Source organism: Oenanthe melanoleuca, chromosome 3 (genome assembly GCF_029582105.1).
Source record: "Oenanthe melanoleuca isolate GR-GAL-2019-014 chromosome 3, OMel1.0, whole genome shotgun sequence".
Lineage (NCBI taxonomy): Eukaryota > Metazoa > Chordata > Aves > Passeriformes > Muscicapidae > Oenanthe > Oenanthe melanoleuca.
The window spans coordinates 94125751-94144040 of NC_079336.1; the positions used below are offsets into that span (position 1 = coordinate 94125751).

The following is an 18290-nucleotide window of genomic DNA, read 5'->3' on the forward strand; positions in this document are numbered from 1 at the left end:
TTACTTCATGTTCTGTAAGGTTAGGTAAGGGGGTAGATGTAGATGACAAATACAGATTTTTTTGTCAGGAACAAATAAGCAGTTTGCTGCAGCCTTTCACACAGCAATGAGCAACCACAGGAAAATGGCAGGCAAAGGTGCTGCCCTTCAAAGCTGGCTTAGGTTTCCAATGCCATAGAGGGGCATGATCTGAGGCCAGCCACCAGTGTGAAACCAGCATCTCCAGGCTCAACTGATAGCCATGATCTGGAAGGTTGACCATCCCAACCCACCACTCTCACAGTAAAAACAAAGCCAGTATGTTTGGAAAGCATTTTCAAACTTTATTTACAACTGTCACAGTGACAAAAATGTAGTTTGAAAAAAATGCTAGCTTCTCCCTGAGGCTCAAAAAAGAATTACAGAAATATAGGATGTATATCATACAACAGGAGGAGTTTTACTGGAGTGCTTTGTTCTTTATATACGTTCAACAACAAATAGAAATATACACAATACTTCCAAAAAAAGGATGCAGACAGAAATATGCAAGTCTTTAGGGCACACAGCAGGTCTGAAGTCCAAGGATTGCCATCTCCCTGCTGCCCACATGGTAATACCTTTGATATAGAGCTTTGACTTGGTGGTACAGATGGTAGAGACCAATAAAGAGTAACACTTAGAAATAAGACAACTGGCTGGTATGCAGGTGTACAAGCTCACTCCAGTAAGACAGCAAGACTAGAACAAGTGTTACAGACACAACAGCTGAATCCATTGCTAGAGAAAATGCTACCACCACACCATGGCTGTTCAGTGACCAACCATCCACCAAGGTGGGCAGGGAGAGTGTCTGACTGGGCCTGCACAGCTGGACCAGAGGCCAGCTGCAGTGTAGGAACACTGAATTTCTCCTGCTTTGTGCTAACTCATCTCCAAACTCTGATCTGTCCAAAAATAGTTACACAGAGCTGATAAATTATTGCCATTATGTTGAAACACAAGCAAGACAAGACTAAAACAATCCTGCCAATATGTTAAAAGCAGTTCCCAAACCCCACCAGCGTTTAACTACTCATGAGGTATTAAAAATACAAATACACACATGTCCAAATAGATTTTAAAAATGGAACAAGTTATAAGCAAAGGGGGGGTGGCATTGGTATTATTATGGAAGTTTGGTTAAGGCCTTGACATTTCTTTTTCTCTTCCATGACCCCAGATTTGGTTTAGGTGGTAACTGTTCTCATCCTATCCCAAGACTGACTGGCTCCCAAGCTGGTCCCCAAAGCTGCAAGGTCATCCCTTTCCAGGAAAGCAGCAGGTTACCCTGTCTGGCAGCAGACTGGCCTTCTCCTTGAGGCAGGATATGGTGAAGAGAGGACAAACCCAGACTTCACAAGCCAGTCTGCACTTCATTAAAACAACCATGAATGTTTTACCCTCGCTAAGAAGCAGGAATGCATCTTGTCTCAGGACACCCAGGCTAATCCTCTCCCAGCAGACCCCATCCTGCAAACCCCACTGGTGATCCACACTACATCTGGTGTTTTGTCTTTGGATGACCCCCAGGCCTGGCAGCCCTCCTCACAGCATTCCCACCAGGCTGTCCTGCACTGAGGAGGCCCTGCAGTGCCAAGCTGGAGAAGAACCCCCCCTACCCCAACCCACTGACCAGCAAGTCATGAGACACAAAACCCTACAACCTCAAGGCAAGGAGGCATAAACCTCCACCCTTGGGCTTGGGGCACCGTACAAGACAGGACCACCCACAGCAGCCTCAGCAAATAGGAGAGAAAAATCCGAGGTGTTCAAACCTACATGAGCTCTTGCTGCAGACAGAAGCACCTTTTTACATCCGATGCACATCACCTCATGCTCACCACCTGCAAGATAAGCTAGGGCATCGCAGGAGAGATGACAAGCAGCAGCCTAACGCTATCCTGCAAACACAGCTGCTCAGCATTGAAGAGTCTAAAGGCAAACAGGGGGAGAAAGAAACTTTGGGAAAAGTGGCTGGAAAACAGGCTCAACAGCGAGAGCAAGAAACCAGACTACTCCTATGGACGCTCACCTTACCCTAGGAGGTGCCGAACCAGGGAGAGCTACAGGCCCCTTGTCACTAGACCATTTAGCCATGCTTCGCTATGGACACCCTTCCATCCCCCAACACACAAAATGGAAGCTGTAAGAAAGGCAAATCTGAGATATTTTGGCTCTGTTCTCATGCTTTTAGCCAGAGGCAGCTCCCAGCCAAACGCTGCCACCTCCAACTTTCCTCCCCCTTCCCGAGCTCCCCCCTCCAGCAGTCCTCGTGTGGTCACCCTCTGCCATGTGCTTGGAATTTCACTGCTGCCTCCGCCTCGGAAAAAGGCAGATAATGATCTCGAGAACAGCAAACATTTCTCTGCGTTACTTCCTTCCTTCCTCAGGAGGTCTGGTGACACCGAGGGCTTCAGTTCTCAATACAGAGAATACAAAAAAACTAAGATCTCGCAGGTGCAAAATTGAACTTGTCTTTTTAAAAAGACTTTCAAAGAAAGTGTGGCTCTTCCTTCAGAAGGGTGCAGTCCCTTGCCTTTCCTCAGATGCCATTTATTGCTCCTTGTCCTTCTTTGCATCTTCACAGTTTTCCTCCTCCTCCTCCTCGTCCTCCTCCTGCACGAGGAACTCCTCGGGCGGCCACCGCAGCTCCCCGCTCTCCACGTCGCCCTCCGTGGGCTCCACCACGATGGAGGGCAGGCGGTCCTTCAGCTTACAGTAGCGATCGAAGTCCGAGGGGTCGGGGAAGATCTGCAAGAGCCAGGGAACAGTCTGTCAGAGAGGGGCTGCGCTCACACAGCCTCAGCCAAAGCCCAGCTCCAGACATCTAGGTCTCCAGGGCCGACCAGTCTCGACACAGAGTCAACCACTGAGTGATGGGAGTACTCCTGAACTTGTAAATAACCTTTTCAAGTCTCCAAGTAATGGAAATGAGCACTGCCCAAGAGGCTCCCGAAGCACATGCTTGCTTGGATAGTGCTCAGCAAATAGGTATCTGCCCTTTTGGATATTTATCCAAATGCCTCCCTGCCCCCCAACCCCTGCTTTTGCATTAATGCTCTTGAGTTTGCACACAGAGCTCTCTTGATCAGAGAATCTGAGATCTCACTTCCTGCTGCTGGTCAGTCTGCACAGGAGAACAGGCTTCTTCTCCAGGCTCTGCTGCTGGGAGGCAGGAAGCTCATGGCAACCCAGGGCAAGAGCAGCCCAGACCCTTGCAGCAAGGGCCTGTGTCTGGTATCACTCCAGAGCCACGGTGCCAGCCTGAAATAGCTCAGCTGCATTTTAGAGATAATTCTGGCAGCTACTACAGCTACCACACATCAGCACTGAAACCCCACAGAATACTCATTTTATGGAAGGGCTGGGGACTGGACAGTATTTCTTCAGGAAAGGGCACAGCACACAGTTATGCACTGTATTTCTCATGCAGTGAGCACAAGGACTCTGATCTCCAGCCCCTCAAGGTGCACTTTACCCATTGCCTCCCACATGGATGCACAAGCCTGTGCAGTGCAGCAGCACCAGGGCCCATACTCACTGGTAGTGCCAGTGATGCATACTTTGATCCTACCAGGAACTGAGGCAAAGTGTGGGTAAAGGAAAAAAACTGCTGGTCCAGTGTTAGCAGCAGCTTTGCATGACTAGATTGCAATGTCAACAGAAAAGGTTATGATACTTGTGGATAACTTGCTGGGGGAACAGTTTCAAACCCCAGCTCATGCAGAAGGGAACTGCTGGATGATAAAACCCACTTGCTACATCAGACCTCCCGGTTAGTAGCCAGAAGATTAAAAACAACCACCACCTACCATTTCAAACAATTTTATCAGAGCGCCCATTTCACATTAGAGTTGTATTTAAACATCCTAAAGTAGAAAATGTCAAAGTGCATTTTCCCCTTGAGGTTGTAGGCCAGGTGAGAAGTCATGCGGCTGCACTTTTCTTTGAACATATCTGCATTCAAGTGAGTTGCAAGAGCATCCTTGCAGGGAGCAGCACTGCCAGCCTCAGCCTCAGTCTGAGAGCAAGATCTGATCTGCTTTGATCTTTGTGGTTCCAGTTACAAAAGCAGGCTCACCATCCAGGAGCCCTGAGCATTAACCATGAAGCCTCATTCTCCTTGTGCCAGTCATGTGGGTACCCACCACCTTGGGAAGCCCTGGCCACAAAAAATGAAGTAACATCCTATCAACTCCTTCCTCAGCCTAGCAACCATTAGCTACAGCATCCTTGGAATTATTCAGTCATCTACTGTTCAGCCTCATTTCTCCTTCACACCCAAAGCTCTGTGGCAATCAGATTGACAAAGGCATTGGATGGCAATGCCTAATGCAAATTCAGGCAAGGGAAGAGAAGGTAATGCACAAATCAGGGGCTGTTTACATGTGATCATTTGGTCCTGGGAACAGTGCTGCAAGAGTCCAGCTCCCACCATCCATGTTTTTCAGGTGCATAAGAGCAGCTGAGATCCTTTGAACACAGCCACATCAACCTGGGCACTGCAGTGTGAGTCACTTGCTATTAGTCCCTCCCACTGAGATAGCAACTGTTTTTTGGAGCTTTGTGGCTTCTGCTTGGCCAAACAAAATCAGTTTCAGGTACATGGTGCATAACTGCAAATACAATCAGTGGCTCTTAAGCATCAAGTTATCTAAACCCAGGATAGGGGAAAAAATACCTTTGACATTACATGGTTTAGGAGGTTGCAATGGAAAAAAAAAAGTGTGGTTCAAGAGGTTACATAAGCTGATAATGTCATGAAAATAGCCTCCTATGGAAGAAAAACAGCAGTATAATAATTAAACTTTGGCTGCTATTATTTTAAGCACATTAGGTCAAATTGGAGCAATTTCTTTGAAAATACTCCACCAGATTTTTTTTTTTTCCAGAAACTAAGTAGTAGTCATTTCCTTCCAAACAAATATCCACAAAATGTGGTGTGCAGCTTTTTTAATAAAAAACCCCTTAGCACAATCTTATCTCAAACAGCTGCAGGACAGGCCAAACCCAAGGAGGTCAGGATTTTTTCCACTAAGTCATGTTTTTTAATCGTTGAGGCAGCACGGAGGGAGATGTTGCAACTGCACTTTGAAGGGGCGTGCACAGTCAATGGAAAAAATACAGAAAGGCAGATTTCCTCCAATGTGATGGGCAGGGTGACAGCAGGCCAAGCACATGAAAAAAGCAATGAAAAAAGGTTTAAGACTAACTGGACCTCTGAGAAACCAGTGAGAAGGTTAACCCAAGCAGCCTCCCCACTCCTCTTCACAAAGATAAGCAAGCACCAGCTCTCTGTGCTGCTCTAGTAGTGCCATGCTACATTTGTTGGTTTCACTGGCTTAATCTGGTCCTGCTCCAGATTGAGACAAGAGCAAGGAAAAAACCTTCCAAACCTGCAGCAAGCTCCACACAGGGAATTGCAGCAACTCATCTCTGACCCAGGAGCTCTGTGCTCTCCAGCACAGCAGCCAGGACAGCAACACGTGCCTCCAAGCCTTTCTGCTCACATTAGCCTGCTCAGGAGTGTGGGAGGAGGCTCTGCACCTCCCACCCCACACAGAGGGCAACAGACATGGGCCAGCTTCTCCCTCTCATCCATCACAGGGTGAGCCAGATGCCTTCTCCTGGTGATCCTGGTCACTTGATGGGGGACAAGTGGCAACCAGCTGTTTGTGATGGCTGCCTAAAAGCAAATACAGCAGCAATTCAAAGGCATCTTCTACCCCTTCACTTGCATGATACAGCATAAGGGGCTGCAACTGCTTCCACAAAACCTCCCCTGTAGCTGAGCCCCAAATCCTGGCCACAAGAAGACACACCCAACACCTCCAGACCCACAGAGGACACATTATGTTGCTTCTTACACTACTCAATACAGCTAGCAGCAAGACTAGGCCCCTCTGGATTTGTATCTGGGAACTGCTATCCTCATGAACTTACCCAGATCACATGAAAATCAACCAAACTCTTGCGTTGCAGCTGGAAAGAACAGGGAAAAGCAGAACTTGGGAAAAAAGCTTGAAATGATTTTAGGAAGATCCTGTTTGCCTCTGTTTCAGACGATGTAGCTCTACTATCCCTTGGATGAAGTCTTGGCAACAAGAATGGAAAGTTTTCATTGCCCTGGGGAGGCTCATACCCTCTCTCAGCATTCACAGGGATGGAGAAACACAAAAGCAGGAGAGATGTCAGAAAATTAAGAAGATAAGCTCAGCACTGCCATAATCCAAGTGACACTTGTAAATTCAAAACAACTTCCACAAGTGTACTCCATACCAAAACCTGTAGTTAAAATCCCTGTCTCCCCTCCCATGGAGCTGAAAACTAAATTGTATTACAGGGAGACTAAAGCAATGACACCTTTCCAAATTAAGTTACTGGTTTGGGTAAAAGCTTTGCTTGATTGTGGTAGTGCTATACAAGACTACAAAGTCTGTGATGGGAGACATCCCACTTCAGGTACAGGATACACCCCTAATGGACACATCACTCATCCTCCTTGGACTGAAGAGCTGAATTTTATGCCTCTTCAATATCAAACCAATATTCCAAATCCCAAATCAGCACTGAGGTTCTGAAAATGAAACTTGAGTGCCATTGAGAAGCACGGCAAGCTCATTTCAGGCAGTACTTCAGTCATGTCTCAGTGTCCTCTCTGGAGGACTTCTCCAGCTACAGTGCATACATTTACTCACACAGTAGTCATGACTGAGAACGAGCCTCAAGTATGTACACAGCAGCTGTGACTCAGGTTGATGAGCCACAACAACTCCCAAGCCACAGAAACACTGCCCTGCTTCAGGGCATGATGTCAGGGAAACGTCCTACATCTAACCATTTCCTCTCAGAGTAACAAGGAAAAAACATGCTCCGAGGTGTTCCAGTGAGCTGCTGTCCTCTGTTTGGATTTCAGTGGAGCATCTCTGCACTGCACAGCTGCAAGCACAATTGCTTTTGCATCTGTTTTTCCCATACCCTGCTTCTGCCTTCACTGTGGTCTCAGACCCTGCAATACACATTGAATCTGCCTACTAATCTTGTCTAGCAGCCATGCTTGCTATCACCACCTTTTCACAGCCTCAAAACCTGCCACAGCAGCAAGCAGCACCTCTGAAGGACTTCCCCTGCACAAATCAAGGCTGTACAGACATGAAGCACCTGACAAGAAAATTACAGAGGAAGTTCAATTTTCATTGAGCCAACAGCCCTTGGACCAGTACCATACTGGTGGTCTAGTTTAACTGGAAGGATCCAGCAGACACAGCTCAAGCCCCTCAGCTCCCTGGGAAAGCCAGTGCTTCCCCAGGTGAAGAGGTGTTATACTCACCAGAAATTAGTTCCCCAGCACCAAGCTTTTGGCACAGCCCCTGGATAGAGCCTTAAGCCTATTTACCCAGATTCAGCCACTCTGACGTGATTCCCAGCGAGCCGTGGCTGTGATTAACCCAGAGAAATCCCAGCATGATGTGATCACGACTTAAAGAGCTCAAGCTCCCCATGACAACCAAACCTCAGCTGATGGCATGAGGCAAGCTCACCTCTGCAGGCCAGTCTCCCACATGGGAGCCAAAAGACCTGCCAGCCAGCCTGCAGGAGAGCAGCACACTCAACTCAGGACACTGTCTTTGCTCAGAACACACACTTTGGGCATTAAAGCATTTTCTGTTGTGCTCAGACCCTGCTCCACTTCCAAGAAGGTAGGATTCCAGTCAAGGTACTGTTTTGACAACAGTTCCACAAAATGATTAATTCAGCCTCAGTTTCAGTGGCATTGTTCATGCTGCTGGGAGACAGCACAGAGGACAAGCTGGCACAGTGCTTATGAGGCTCTTGAAAGAACAGGTATTTCTAGGGCTGGGAAACAGCAAACAATGCATTACCTCTGGCTGGCAGCAGAAACAGCCTGGCTCACTGGACATTGCCAGGCAGGAAGTGCATGAAGCCCTCCATAGCCACATCTGTTTGTAGCAGGGGCAACTTGAGCCATCAGCTGCATTTCAATGACTTTTTTGTTTAGTAAATCCCATGGGAATTATGGGACATCTATTAATGATCCAGAAATAGCTTCTCACTGCAGGCATAAGACCCAGCATGACATCATCTCTTCAGTCACATCTTCTGTTTTGTCTATGCTGCCCTGTTCTGAGAATCATGCCCCAAATTCACCACTCACTTCTGCTCAGGCTCTTGAAATCTGTTGGCTAAACCATCTTCAGGGGGATCAGAGAGCAGCTTGCTGTCACAAATACAGTAATAAAAGCTGTCATACAGAGGATGACTTTGAAGCTAGCACTCTAGCTTACAAGCATTTTGCATATTAACTAGAAAAAGGGCAGTCCTATGATGAAAAAGCACTATTGCCTTAAGCCTATGGAGGCAACCCAGTTAATACTGGTATTCTTTCTGCAGTCTGAGTTTTCACACTATTGAGCAGTGATGACCAGCCCAGCAAAGGGCACAGTGCTTCACCAGGGAGAGTGCAGACCTTCAGCTGATGTATACAGACACCCCAGCAGGCAGAAAATGCAGAAGAAAAAAGTCAACAACCCAAGTTCCCTTCATAACCACTGAGACAGAGGGGAGCCAAGAGGTTCAGTGAACTCCACAAGACAGAGGAATCAGATTGCTAAAGTTTATACTCAGGGTATGAGCTTGCTTCCTCAGCTTACTTCCAAGTAAATGCAAAAAGACTTTGAAACAGTTCTCTTGGTAGGACAAGTCTGTCTGCAGCAGGTACTGATGTGCTCTAGAATTCCAGCAGTGCTGCTGGGCTGTACCACCCTCCTCTGGTCCAGACCATTTCATGCCTGCCTCTGGTGGCAGAAGCAGTCCCCAGTCTCACAGGCAGCATCCTACAGACCAATTCACAGGCAGTCTCTGCTCTACACAGCTTGAAGGGGGAAATTTTGAACCTCAGTTTGAGGTCATCTCTGTAGTAAAATAAATTCAAGTTCTACTAAAGGAACAAGACAAAAATTTCAAGCTAAAAGCTTGATTCTGGCTCTACTTTCTATTTTTTGCCTCTCATAGCCAGCCAAGGGCTGTTACACTGAGTGCCTGACTCTGCAGATGAGTGGAGGAAGATGCTGCAGCTGAGAACAAGCCTCAGTGTAGGAGCAGTCATGCTCCATTAGCCCTGTCTGGTTTTAAGTTATTGCACTACAGCTCTCAGACAAGCATACAATTTTCCATGTACCAAACTCTCTTCATCAGCAAGATGAAGCACAAAGTGCCAAAGTCTGAGGTAAAACAAAAAGTTCATGGTGCTATTTGAATCAGGTTTGCCCTTGCTGTCTCAGTTGAGTTTTCAACCCTTCAAGGACGCTTTCACCTTACCTTGACTTACACTGTGACATTCTCAGCCTAGCAGCCAGAGAAGGAAGGCTGGATCCTGCTCCCCAATCCTCTTTACACTAACCTGATTTAGAGGTAGACCTCATACACAGCCCACACACTGCTAGTGCCATAAGGGTCTTCCATTTCAACCCCTCTACTCTTGCTGCCACCACTCTTCATCATATCAAGGTGAAGCTCCTCACAGACATTTGAAAAAAATTATCTGTAACTAGACCACTAAAGAGAATAGATCTAGGATGCAAAAGCCCTACACACACATACGAGTCATCAGCTTTTATGACTCACATGTTCAGGTGATCCACTCAAAACCAAACAGTCCTGTTCCCCAGTTGGCCCAAGCAGACTTATCAAGGTCATTAGCACTTGGGGAAGAATCTTACTGAAGTGATCATTAGAACAAGCAGGGCACCTAGATTCTGCCTCTCCCTGGGAATTTGGACGGATAAACATTTGACCTGTTTGGGTTGAGCCTCTTCATGTGACCCATAAAGACATCCCATGCAGGTTACTTTGATTGCTTCAGATTTAACGACTGTCATTCCCTCTGCACTCCACCTGTAGCACAGCACAGCTATAAACCAAACAACTTGCATTATCCAGAGCCAGAATCCTGACTAAAAGAAGGAATGCATCTCTTTTTCCTCCACATAGCTATGGCTTCTGCTGGAGGCCTGAGCAGTGGCCCAAAGTTCAGTCGATTTCATGCTCCAATGCACTGCTGCTGCCTTGTAGTTCCCTTTTCAGACATAAATATAAAAACATACAGCACCACATGTGAATGCACACTTGGAGCAAGTGCCTCTTTGCAGGTTGTGTAACATCTGCAAGGGACAAAGCCTGCATCTGGATCTGCTGGTAAGAGTCACCCAATGCACAGAGCAGATGCAAGTCATCTGCCAGCATTCAGCATCCGTGTCACATCTCACCAGAGAGTCTCCTGGAAGTGAAGACAACCACGGAGATAGGAAGCTAAGGTGCCTAACTTGTACTTTGATTAACTACAGGCTAAGAAATGAAAAGGATATTGAGACTAAAGGATTAAGGTTCAATCTTCCCACTTCTTCAGTCATCTAGTGATTAATAGCTAACTACATTGTTCAGAAGTTTCAGAATGAATGCAACTTGTGCCTCCAGGTACTGATATCTCCAGTGACATTTCATGGCTCATTGAGGCTGTGTCTGGCCTCACTGTATCTTACAGAGGACTGTTAACCCTCTCAAATGGGCACATCAGCCAGAAAAACCAAGAACAGATCAAAAATGTGGATGCCATATAAACAGCATCCTCCTGCCTTCAGCAGGTCAGCTGTATGCTGTGTTACAAGGATCTCAAGAGCCCCTCTCAGCTCAGTGAGTATAATGAATCCTTCTTTAACCCATCTCCCACTGAGCCCCGGGAATGCTGAATGAGCAGGGGCTCGGTCACTTCAAAACAAGTGAATCCTCTGCCAACCCACACTGATAGCAAGTGATATTTTAGACAACCATCTCCTGCCAAGCAAACATTCCAGTCTGTTGACTAGTTCTCACTACTGCAAGATCTGCTATTAGGTCAGGCAATGGAAAGGTACGTTAGACCAAGCTTACAGTCTAGCCTAGGCAATTCCTCATGGGATTAGTGCCTCAACTGCCGGCAAAACACTCACCTGATACGACAGCCCATCCTTGCGGGGGCTTAGTCCAATCTCATCCATGGCTGGGGTGTTCATCATCACTTCAGTCATTTCAGCGGACCTCAGATAATCAGAGCTAGAGACAAAAGACAGCATTCCAGTGATCTGCGCGGCTCCGGCAGGCTGAGCACGATTCAAGCGGCGAAGCGAGCAGCAGAGGCTGTAGGCAGTCTATTTCTGGTCCCTTCCTTCCTGCCCCCCCTTGGAAGGCAGCGGAAAAAGCTCAGTACCTCGCAAGCCGGAGCTCCATGCAGTGCCCTGGGAGCAGCTCCCGGCTCCGGCAGCAGCGCTCGGCTTTAACCGCGCTTCCTCCGCCCTGCCCCGGGGACGGGGGAAGCGAAACACCACAGTAAATAAAGTGCAAGCGCGGGGGGTTTGGTTTTTCTTTCCTTTTATTTTTTTTTTTTTTTCATTTATCAAGCCGGTGCGCTTTAGATCCCACTGACTTGTTTTACAACCTCGGGGACTTGCACGCCGGCGGAGCGTGCGGCGCCAATCCCAGCTCGGCTCTGACAGCCTTAATGGCAATTCCAGCGCGACCAAGCGCAGCGAACTCCCTCCCTCCCTCCCGCATCCATCCCGCTGCCGCCGGCCCCCCGGGGCCCCTCACGGCCCCGCGGCCTCACCTCCTCCCGGGGCGGGGGCGGCTGAGGGGGCTCGGCCTCAAGCACCCCCCCGACCCCGCGGGAAGCGCCCACTCACCAGGGCAGGGGACACAGCACAGACATGAAGTCGCAGCAGAGCTGCCCCGGGCGGGGGTGGCGGGAGAGGCACCCAGGCAGTGCGGGACAGGGCGGGACGATGCGCGGCGCTGCCCGGGACCCGCGGAACTCCCTCGCGCCTCGGCCGCCGCCTCCCGTCTGAGCCCCGCGCCCGCCGCCGCGCAGCCTTAAATGGCCCCGGGGGCGTGGCCAGGGCCCGGCCCCGCCCACCCGCCTGACGTCAACTTTTTCATGAATGGCCTGGGCGCGCGCCGCCTGCGGGGGGGTGTCCGTCGGTCCGTCCGTCCCCGCGCTGGGACTGAGTGTCACCGAGCGGGTCTCAAGCCCACCCCCTTGGTGGCGGTGGTGGCAGGGACACGGCCAGGGAGGCCGCCCGGCCCCGCTCCTGCCAGCATCTTCCCGCACCTCTGCCTGGAGTGAAAGCTGAGCGAGCAGCTTCAAGGGACCGATTTTGCTATATTTAGCAAAATAATGTGTATCAATGACGGGAAAGCGCAGGAGAGGAGAGGAGAGGAGAGGAGAGGAGAGGAGAGGAGAGGAGAGGAGAGGAGAGGAGAGGAGAGGAGAGGAGAGGAGAGGAGAGGAGAGGAGAGGAGAGGAGAGGAGAGGAGAGGAGAGGAGAGGAGAGGAGAGGAGAGGAGAGGAGAGAGAGGCAAAGCCATCCGCAAATCCAGGCAGCGTGAGCACCGTGGGCAGCTGTAGGTGAAGCACATTTCCCGCGTTTCCCTCCCAACATGAAACTTCTAGAAGGCAAAGTGCATCTTTGGGTGAAAGGCCTGGGCACCCCAAACTCAGTGTGTCTCCCGGCTCAGTGCATCCATCTGCTTGTGCTCATGCAGCCGGAGGAAGGGGCTGTGCCCTGAGCACACGCCTGCAGGATGGGCCAGGCTCTCCAGGGATGCTGAGGGATGCTCAGGACTTTGGGGGACAGGCTCCTCCTCTGTCTGCTTTCCCGGGAAGCAGTGTGTGTCCACACGCTGACAGGTGAAGTTTAGTGCCAGGACTGTCTGGATTCCACCTGTTGCTCCATGCTGCTGCTCAGACTTTGCCAACATGGTGGAAAAGCAAGCAGGCACTTACAAACACTTCTCGTGTTTCCTTCAAACGCAGAACACACAGCTGCTGCTGTGCTTCACACATGAGCCCGTGCATGGGCAAATACTCAGTTTTTAAGTGCAGAAAAAGCACAAGTTCAGTGTTTCTGAAGGGAAGCTTTGCCCTCAGCTACCCTCCAGACTGTATATAAATGTGTACATCCATACATGCACGCATTTCCTCAGACCGGATAATTTAATCTTCTTAGATTCATATTATATAATGTGAGCGTCTGTGGGTGTGTTTCACATCAGGCTTCAGCAAGCTGCTCTGCTTTGTGCCACATTGAAATGAATCAGAAGGAGTCGACAGAGCCCCTGCAAGTGTGTGGAAATTCAGGTGGGTGCGAGTGGGCTCCCTGCAAAGGGCCACCAGTCACCTTCCACAAGGTTAATCGGAGGGGACTCGGTGCACACAGTCACTTTGCTCCCCTTGAGCCTCCTGAGAGCAAGGTTTGGAGCCAGGGAGAGGACTAAGAGGACAGCCAAGTCTCCAGAGTGCTGGGGAAACAGCTTCCCTGTTTTGCTGACCCACCACCCAGACCCTCCCTCTCTGCTGCATCCCCTGGGACACAGACGCTCACACTGACTGTCTGTGCTAATTTCTGCACTAAGAGAACACAAAGACTTGACTTATAAAACTCTTTTTTGAAGCCCAGGTCAGTACCTGGTGGTATGTACAGGGGCTAGGAGACCACTCTGGGAGAAGAGAGACAGGGTGCTGCTTCAGTCAAATCTCTAAAAATTTATCTTACAGTCTGCCCCAAGTGATGTTTTCATCTCCCACCATGTCCAGGTAAAACATGGGACATGAGATGGGGCCATAGCTCAATTCCCTGGGATGTTTAATCCAAAGCAACCCTGCCTGTGTCCCTCAAACATGTACACACCTGCTATGGATTTCCTGGTGGTGTCTGTACAAATAAAACCTAATGAAAAATACACATGCCCTCCCCCCCAACCCCCCCTTCTCTCTTGCACCAGGCACACTGATTTGTCTCTCTAAATACCCTCCTACACTCAGCAGGGCTTGAAGTTCAAGGTTTTTCCCTCCTTGGGAAGGTCATTCCTTTTAGTATGTAATTTTTGATACATCAGAGTCCCTGAAGGATGTCAAGAGACAGAACTGGGGCTCACATTCCCCTCCATCCACCCTCCATGGCTTCTGCAATGAGAAAAAGCAGCTCAGACCAGCCTTTGCCCATGTCCTCTGGACACTGCCTTGCTGGCATGGGAAGATATTCAAGCTTGCACCTGGGTAAGTGTTGTTCAGGGCGTGTGGGGGGGTCGACACAGCACAAAATCCCTGGATGTCTCTGTGCTGAGCACACGGATTACTTCCCAGCGGCTGGGTGAGAACATGGGTCCTGGCCCCGGCCAATTCCCATCGGGAAGCCTGGGGATCAGTGCTTTTACTGCTCGCTTTGGCTCCCAGCCACGGCGAGATTTATTCGTGTGATTAACCCTAAGCGCGTTAATAGTCCTTTAGAAAGCAGAGGCACCTCCCGCGATTCCCATCAGCTGCCCCCCGGCCGGGGTGGCTCCGCAGCTCCAGGAACGCTGCACCCTCGGCCCTACCCTTAGGGGAAGTCCTGCTGGAGGTATCTGGGTGTCCCGGGGATGGGAGATGTGTTATGAGCCTGGGGGAGCATTCTCCTTGCAAATATAACAGCTCCTTCTGCTTTGCTGTCCCCAGCCAGAGGTGAAAAGCTGGGGCTGTGCAGGTGAGCAGTAGGGGCTGGTGTACCTGCAGCTCCCACCTTGCTCAGAATAAGATTTCCACATTGGATAAGCCTTTATATCGATGTCTAGGCTGAAAACGAGGGAGCCAAATTAACCCTTGAGCTGCTGAGCTGCCACCTTGGAAACCACATGTCCAAGAAATCAGTTTTCATTGCATCCCAGATTCTAAAATGCCAAGTCTTCACTTCTCTCAGAGAGCAAAGCAAGAGGAGTTTCCTGCCATCCATGACCCCACAACCACAGAGCAGTACATGGGAGTAGAGAATAAAATGGGATCAGCCCAAAGTCTTTGATCACAAATGAGAATGGACCCCTGTGCTCTTTCTCTGCCATCTTGATAGGAGCAAGATACAAGCATTTCAAATTGCTAATTTTTTGTCTTTTATTTTCAGCCAGTTCTAGTAAATGGTGCTCAACCTGCCCTGATTTCCCCTTCTTTCCTCATCTCAATGTTCACCAAATCCCTGTTTCACAGCTGTGAAACTGTTTTTGCATTAAACACTGGGGACTCCCCATTACCTGGGGACAGGAACAGCAGCACTTGGGCTCTCAGCTGGGATAAAGGGCTTTCCAGGGCACTGAGGTGGGGGGAACCAGATGAGCCCCTGTGCCTTTTTTATTACCTTAATTTTATAAATCTCTATAATATTTTGCCTTTCAGGACAGCATAAACCAATAGAGGACAAACAAGTGGTGGCCCATACATTGTGGATCAGCAATCCAGCAGGAACAGAGTGACGATGAAGGACAGACCATCCCTACACCCCTGGAAGACACTTGTGCATAAGGAGACCCAAGGAGATTGGTAATTTCCCCATATTTAACCCTAACCTCTGCATCCACCATGCTCTGCAGCCATGCACGTGTCCCCCTCCCTTCTCCAAGGGGTAGCTGAGGCTGCACGAGGCGACGTGACCACCACAGGGTGACCCTTGGGGTCGCCTCCATTCGGGAGCTCACTGCTCCTTGTCTCCCAGCCAGCGCTGTGAATCCTACAGGGAAAGTTTCCTGGTGAAAAAATAAACTCTTCCCGCTTGGAATTTAAAAACAAAACCATGGAAACATTTCTCTCCGTCCTAATGTTTTGCGAAAAGTTATTTTAACAAATTTAAATTTGGGGCTTGATTTGACCGTCCGGTGCCCTTTGAAATAGTTGAACCCAGGCCATCACCACAGCCACATTGGAGCCAGGCCTCGAGCTCCAGCCTGCCTGACATCCCACCAGGCAGTAAAGTCCCCCCTCCTCAGCTGAGAGGTGCTCAGCCTCTCCCCACTTCTGGGCTCCTGCATACACACTGCTTGTTTTGCTTCACCACCTTTCATGACCCCCTTGCGAATAGCTGGCATGCCCAGGGATGCTGCAGACAAGCTGAAACAGCTGCCACCTGCAGGCTGCCACCTTGGTGGCACCACAGAGACTGTCCCATGTGCCTCTGCCCAGCAAAATCTTCCTAAGAGGTGGTGACTGCAGCTCAAACAGACTCCAGGCTGTCCCTGCGTGGCCCTACCTGTGCATGACCTGGCACAAACCCTCTCCTCTCCGTGCTCATGGCACGTAATCTATTTATTTCCTTGGAAAAAGTTCGGCTCTCACAGTGTCATTCTTTCCAGCCACTTTCCACATAGCATCGCGTTTCACAGTGACTTTCAGAGCAATTGAGAAGAAAAGGCCACTCAACATTTGGCCTTTGCTCTCTGTGCCTGGTTGTGAAGGGGAGAGCACGGAAAAATGGGATTCTTATTCTGTGTTGAAAAGCAAAAAGGATGGATACAGCTGGCAGAGTGGAGGGGTTTGATCTGATGGACCCAGATGGGCTGCTAAAGTCTGGGAATTGGATCTGCTTTTGCAAGGTTGCCTCTGGTTTTGTTTTACACTGACCCTCCCAGGAAGGAAGGGACCATGCTGGAGCCAAGGCTGGAGCCTCTGGTGAGGCTGGCTCGGGGTGGCTCAGCTGGTTTCCATCCAGCTCTGCCAGCCCAATTCAGAAAAAAACCTTTATCTTGTCCTGATCATTAGGTTTATGCTTAAGGACTTTTCTGAACTGGAGCCTTTCCTTGGGTGGTGACAGCACCTGTAGATAACCAGGAGGAGAGTGGAAAGGCTGGTGGTAGGAGGAAAGGACAGAGAACATGGATTCTCTGTCTCAAGAAACCTAACATATGATGACCTTGGTTTCTTCATGGTTTCTTCTCTTTTCCTCTCTATTGCTAGAGGTGGCACAGCTTGTTAGCCCCATGTCCAGCCTGGCCAGTGTTTCACCCAGTGCCTGGTCCTTGTTCCACCCAGCCCTGCCTGGAACATGTCCCCACAGAGCCTGCAGCCTTCCTGGGCACGTGGCTGGTCTCTGTGACTCTTCCCTGGCCCTCTCTGTTGCCCACAGCTCTCACCAGAGGGGCACAATTTCAGAACCATTTTGCAATAAGGTAAAATTCCACAAAGCAGGAGAGAATTGGGCTCAGAACCCCAGTGAAGGGGGTTTGATGTGGGCCTCACATGGTGCAGCTGTCTCACCAGCATCCCCTCCACGTTCCTGCAGAAGGAGCTGTCTTCTCCATCCTTCTGCTGAGCCCTGCTGGCACCTGCAGGAGATCTGCTTGGATAAAGCATGGATGAGCAGGAGAGCCCCATGTTCAGGGCAGGAGGATGTGTCCTTGCTGGGCCCTCTGGAGCTGCAGTGAGCACCCTGCACCCTCAAGGAAGCCAGCAGAAGATGTGAGCTCAGTGTGGCTCCAGATCATGCCAATACAAAAGGACACACTGAGAACAACGAGTGTCTGGATTATTATTTATATTCTGTCAAGGGAACAGAAATGCCTTTTTGGCTGGAATTGGTGTATGGAAGATCTTTCATTTAAAAAATTGAATCCTTTACTCAATCACTGCATTTACCCTTTTCATCATCCTAGAGTTTTATTTATTGATGGGTTTATTTTTTTTTAACAGGGTATGCTTTTAACATCATAGTTTGTTTTTTTTTAACATAGTTTGGTTTTTTTAACACTGGTATTTATTTCCCTTTTATAATCTGTTGGTCAGATAAAAAGTTCCCTGAGAAGAGCTGACCCTAGAGGCAACATCACCCCTTCCCAGTTTTTGGCAGGTTACTTGCAAGCATCAGGGAGACAGTGGGAGCACGCGACACACAAAGATAAGTCCCTTCCCTAAGAGGGAGAGAGGCAACATGGAAATCCAAGCATCAAGAAAGCACCAAAACACAGGAGCTAACTGGGGGAATTTATTCCTTACATAGTATCTCAGCTGTGCTGTTGTTTGGCTCTGGCACTGTAATTAAAGCTGTGACCACTGCTATCACAGCACAGAGCAGCTTTTACACTGGTAATACTATTTTTGCACCAAAAGGGGACTAAGATTCTCAATGCCAGGCTCATTTATCTCAATAGAACTGAGCCATTGCTCTAGCTATGGCTGCTGTAAGAGCAGGTAAACCATTCTGTCCCCACCACAAAGCATGGGAGAGGATGAGCAGGGGCATGGCAGCCCCTGGAGTTTCCTCAGCAGAGTCAGCTTTGTTTGAAAAAAGAGTTGAAAGCACCTAGGACAGAAAATTACTGATGAAAAATGTTGTGGTTTACGGGGGATAGCCACTCACCCAGCAGAACCCCAAGCTCTTCTACCTGTTGGATGACAGCCAGACTTAGGAAGAGCTATGGCCACA

At 49.2% G+C, this 18290-nt stretch overlaps 1 protein-coding gene across 1 annotated transcript; it reads right to left on the bottom strand.

Annotated features, from left to right (window-relative positions):
- Positions 1–302: 302 nt before the first annotated feature.
- LBH (LBH regulator of WNT signaling pathway) lies at positions 303–11917 on the bottom strand. Its single transcript, XM_056487739.1, has 3 exons — positions 11757–11917; positions 11028–11130; positions 303–2772 (listed from the first exon to the last, which is right to left on the bottom strand). The coding sequence occupies exons 1-3, from the start codon at positions 11780–11782 to the stop codon at positions 2575–2577; spliced, it is 327 nt and encodes a 108-aa protein (XP_056343714.1). The 5' UTR covers positions 11783–11917; the 3' UTR covers positions 303–2574.
- Between the last annotated feature and the right edge of the window lie 6373 nt (positions 11918–18290).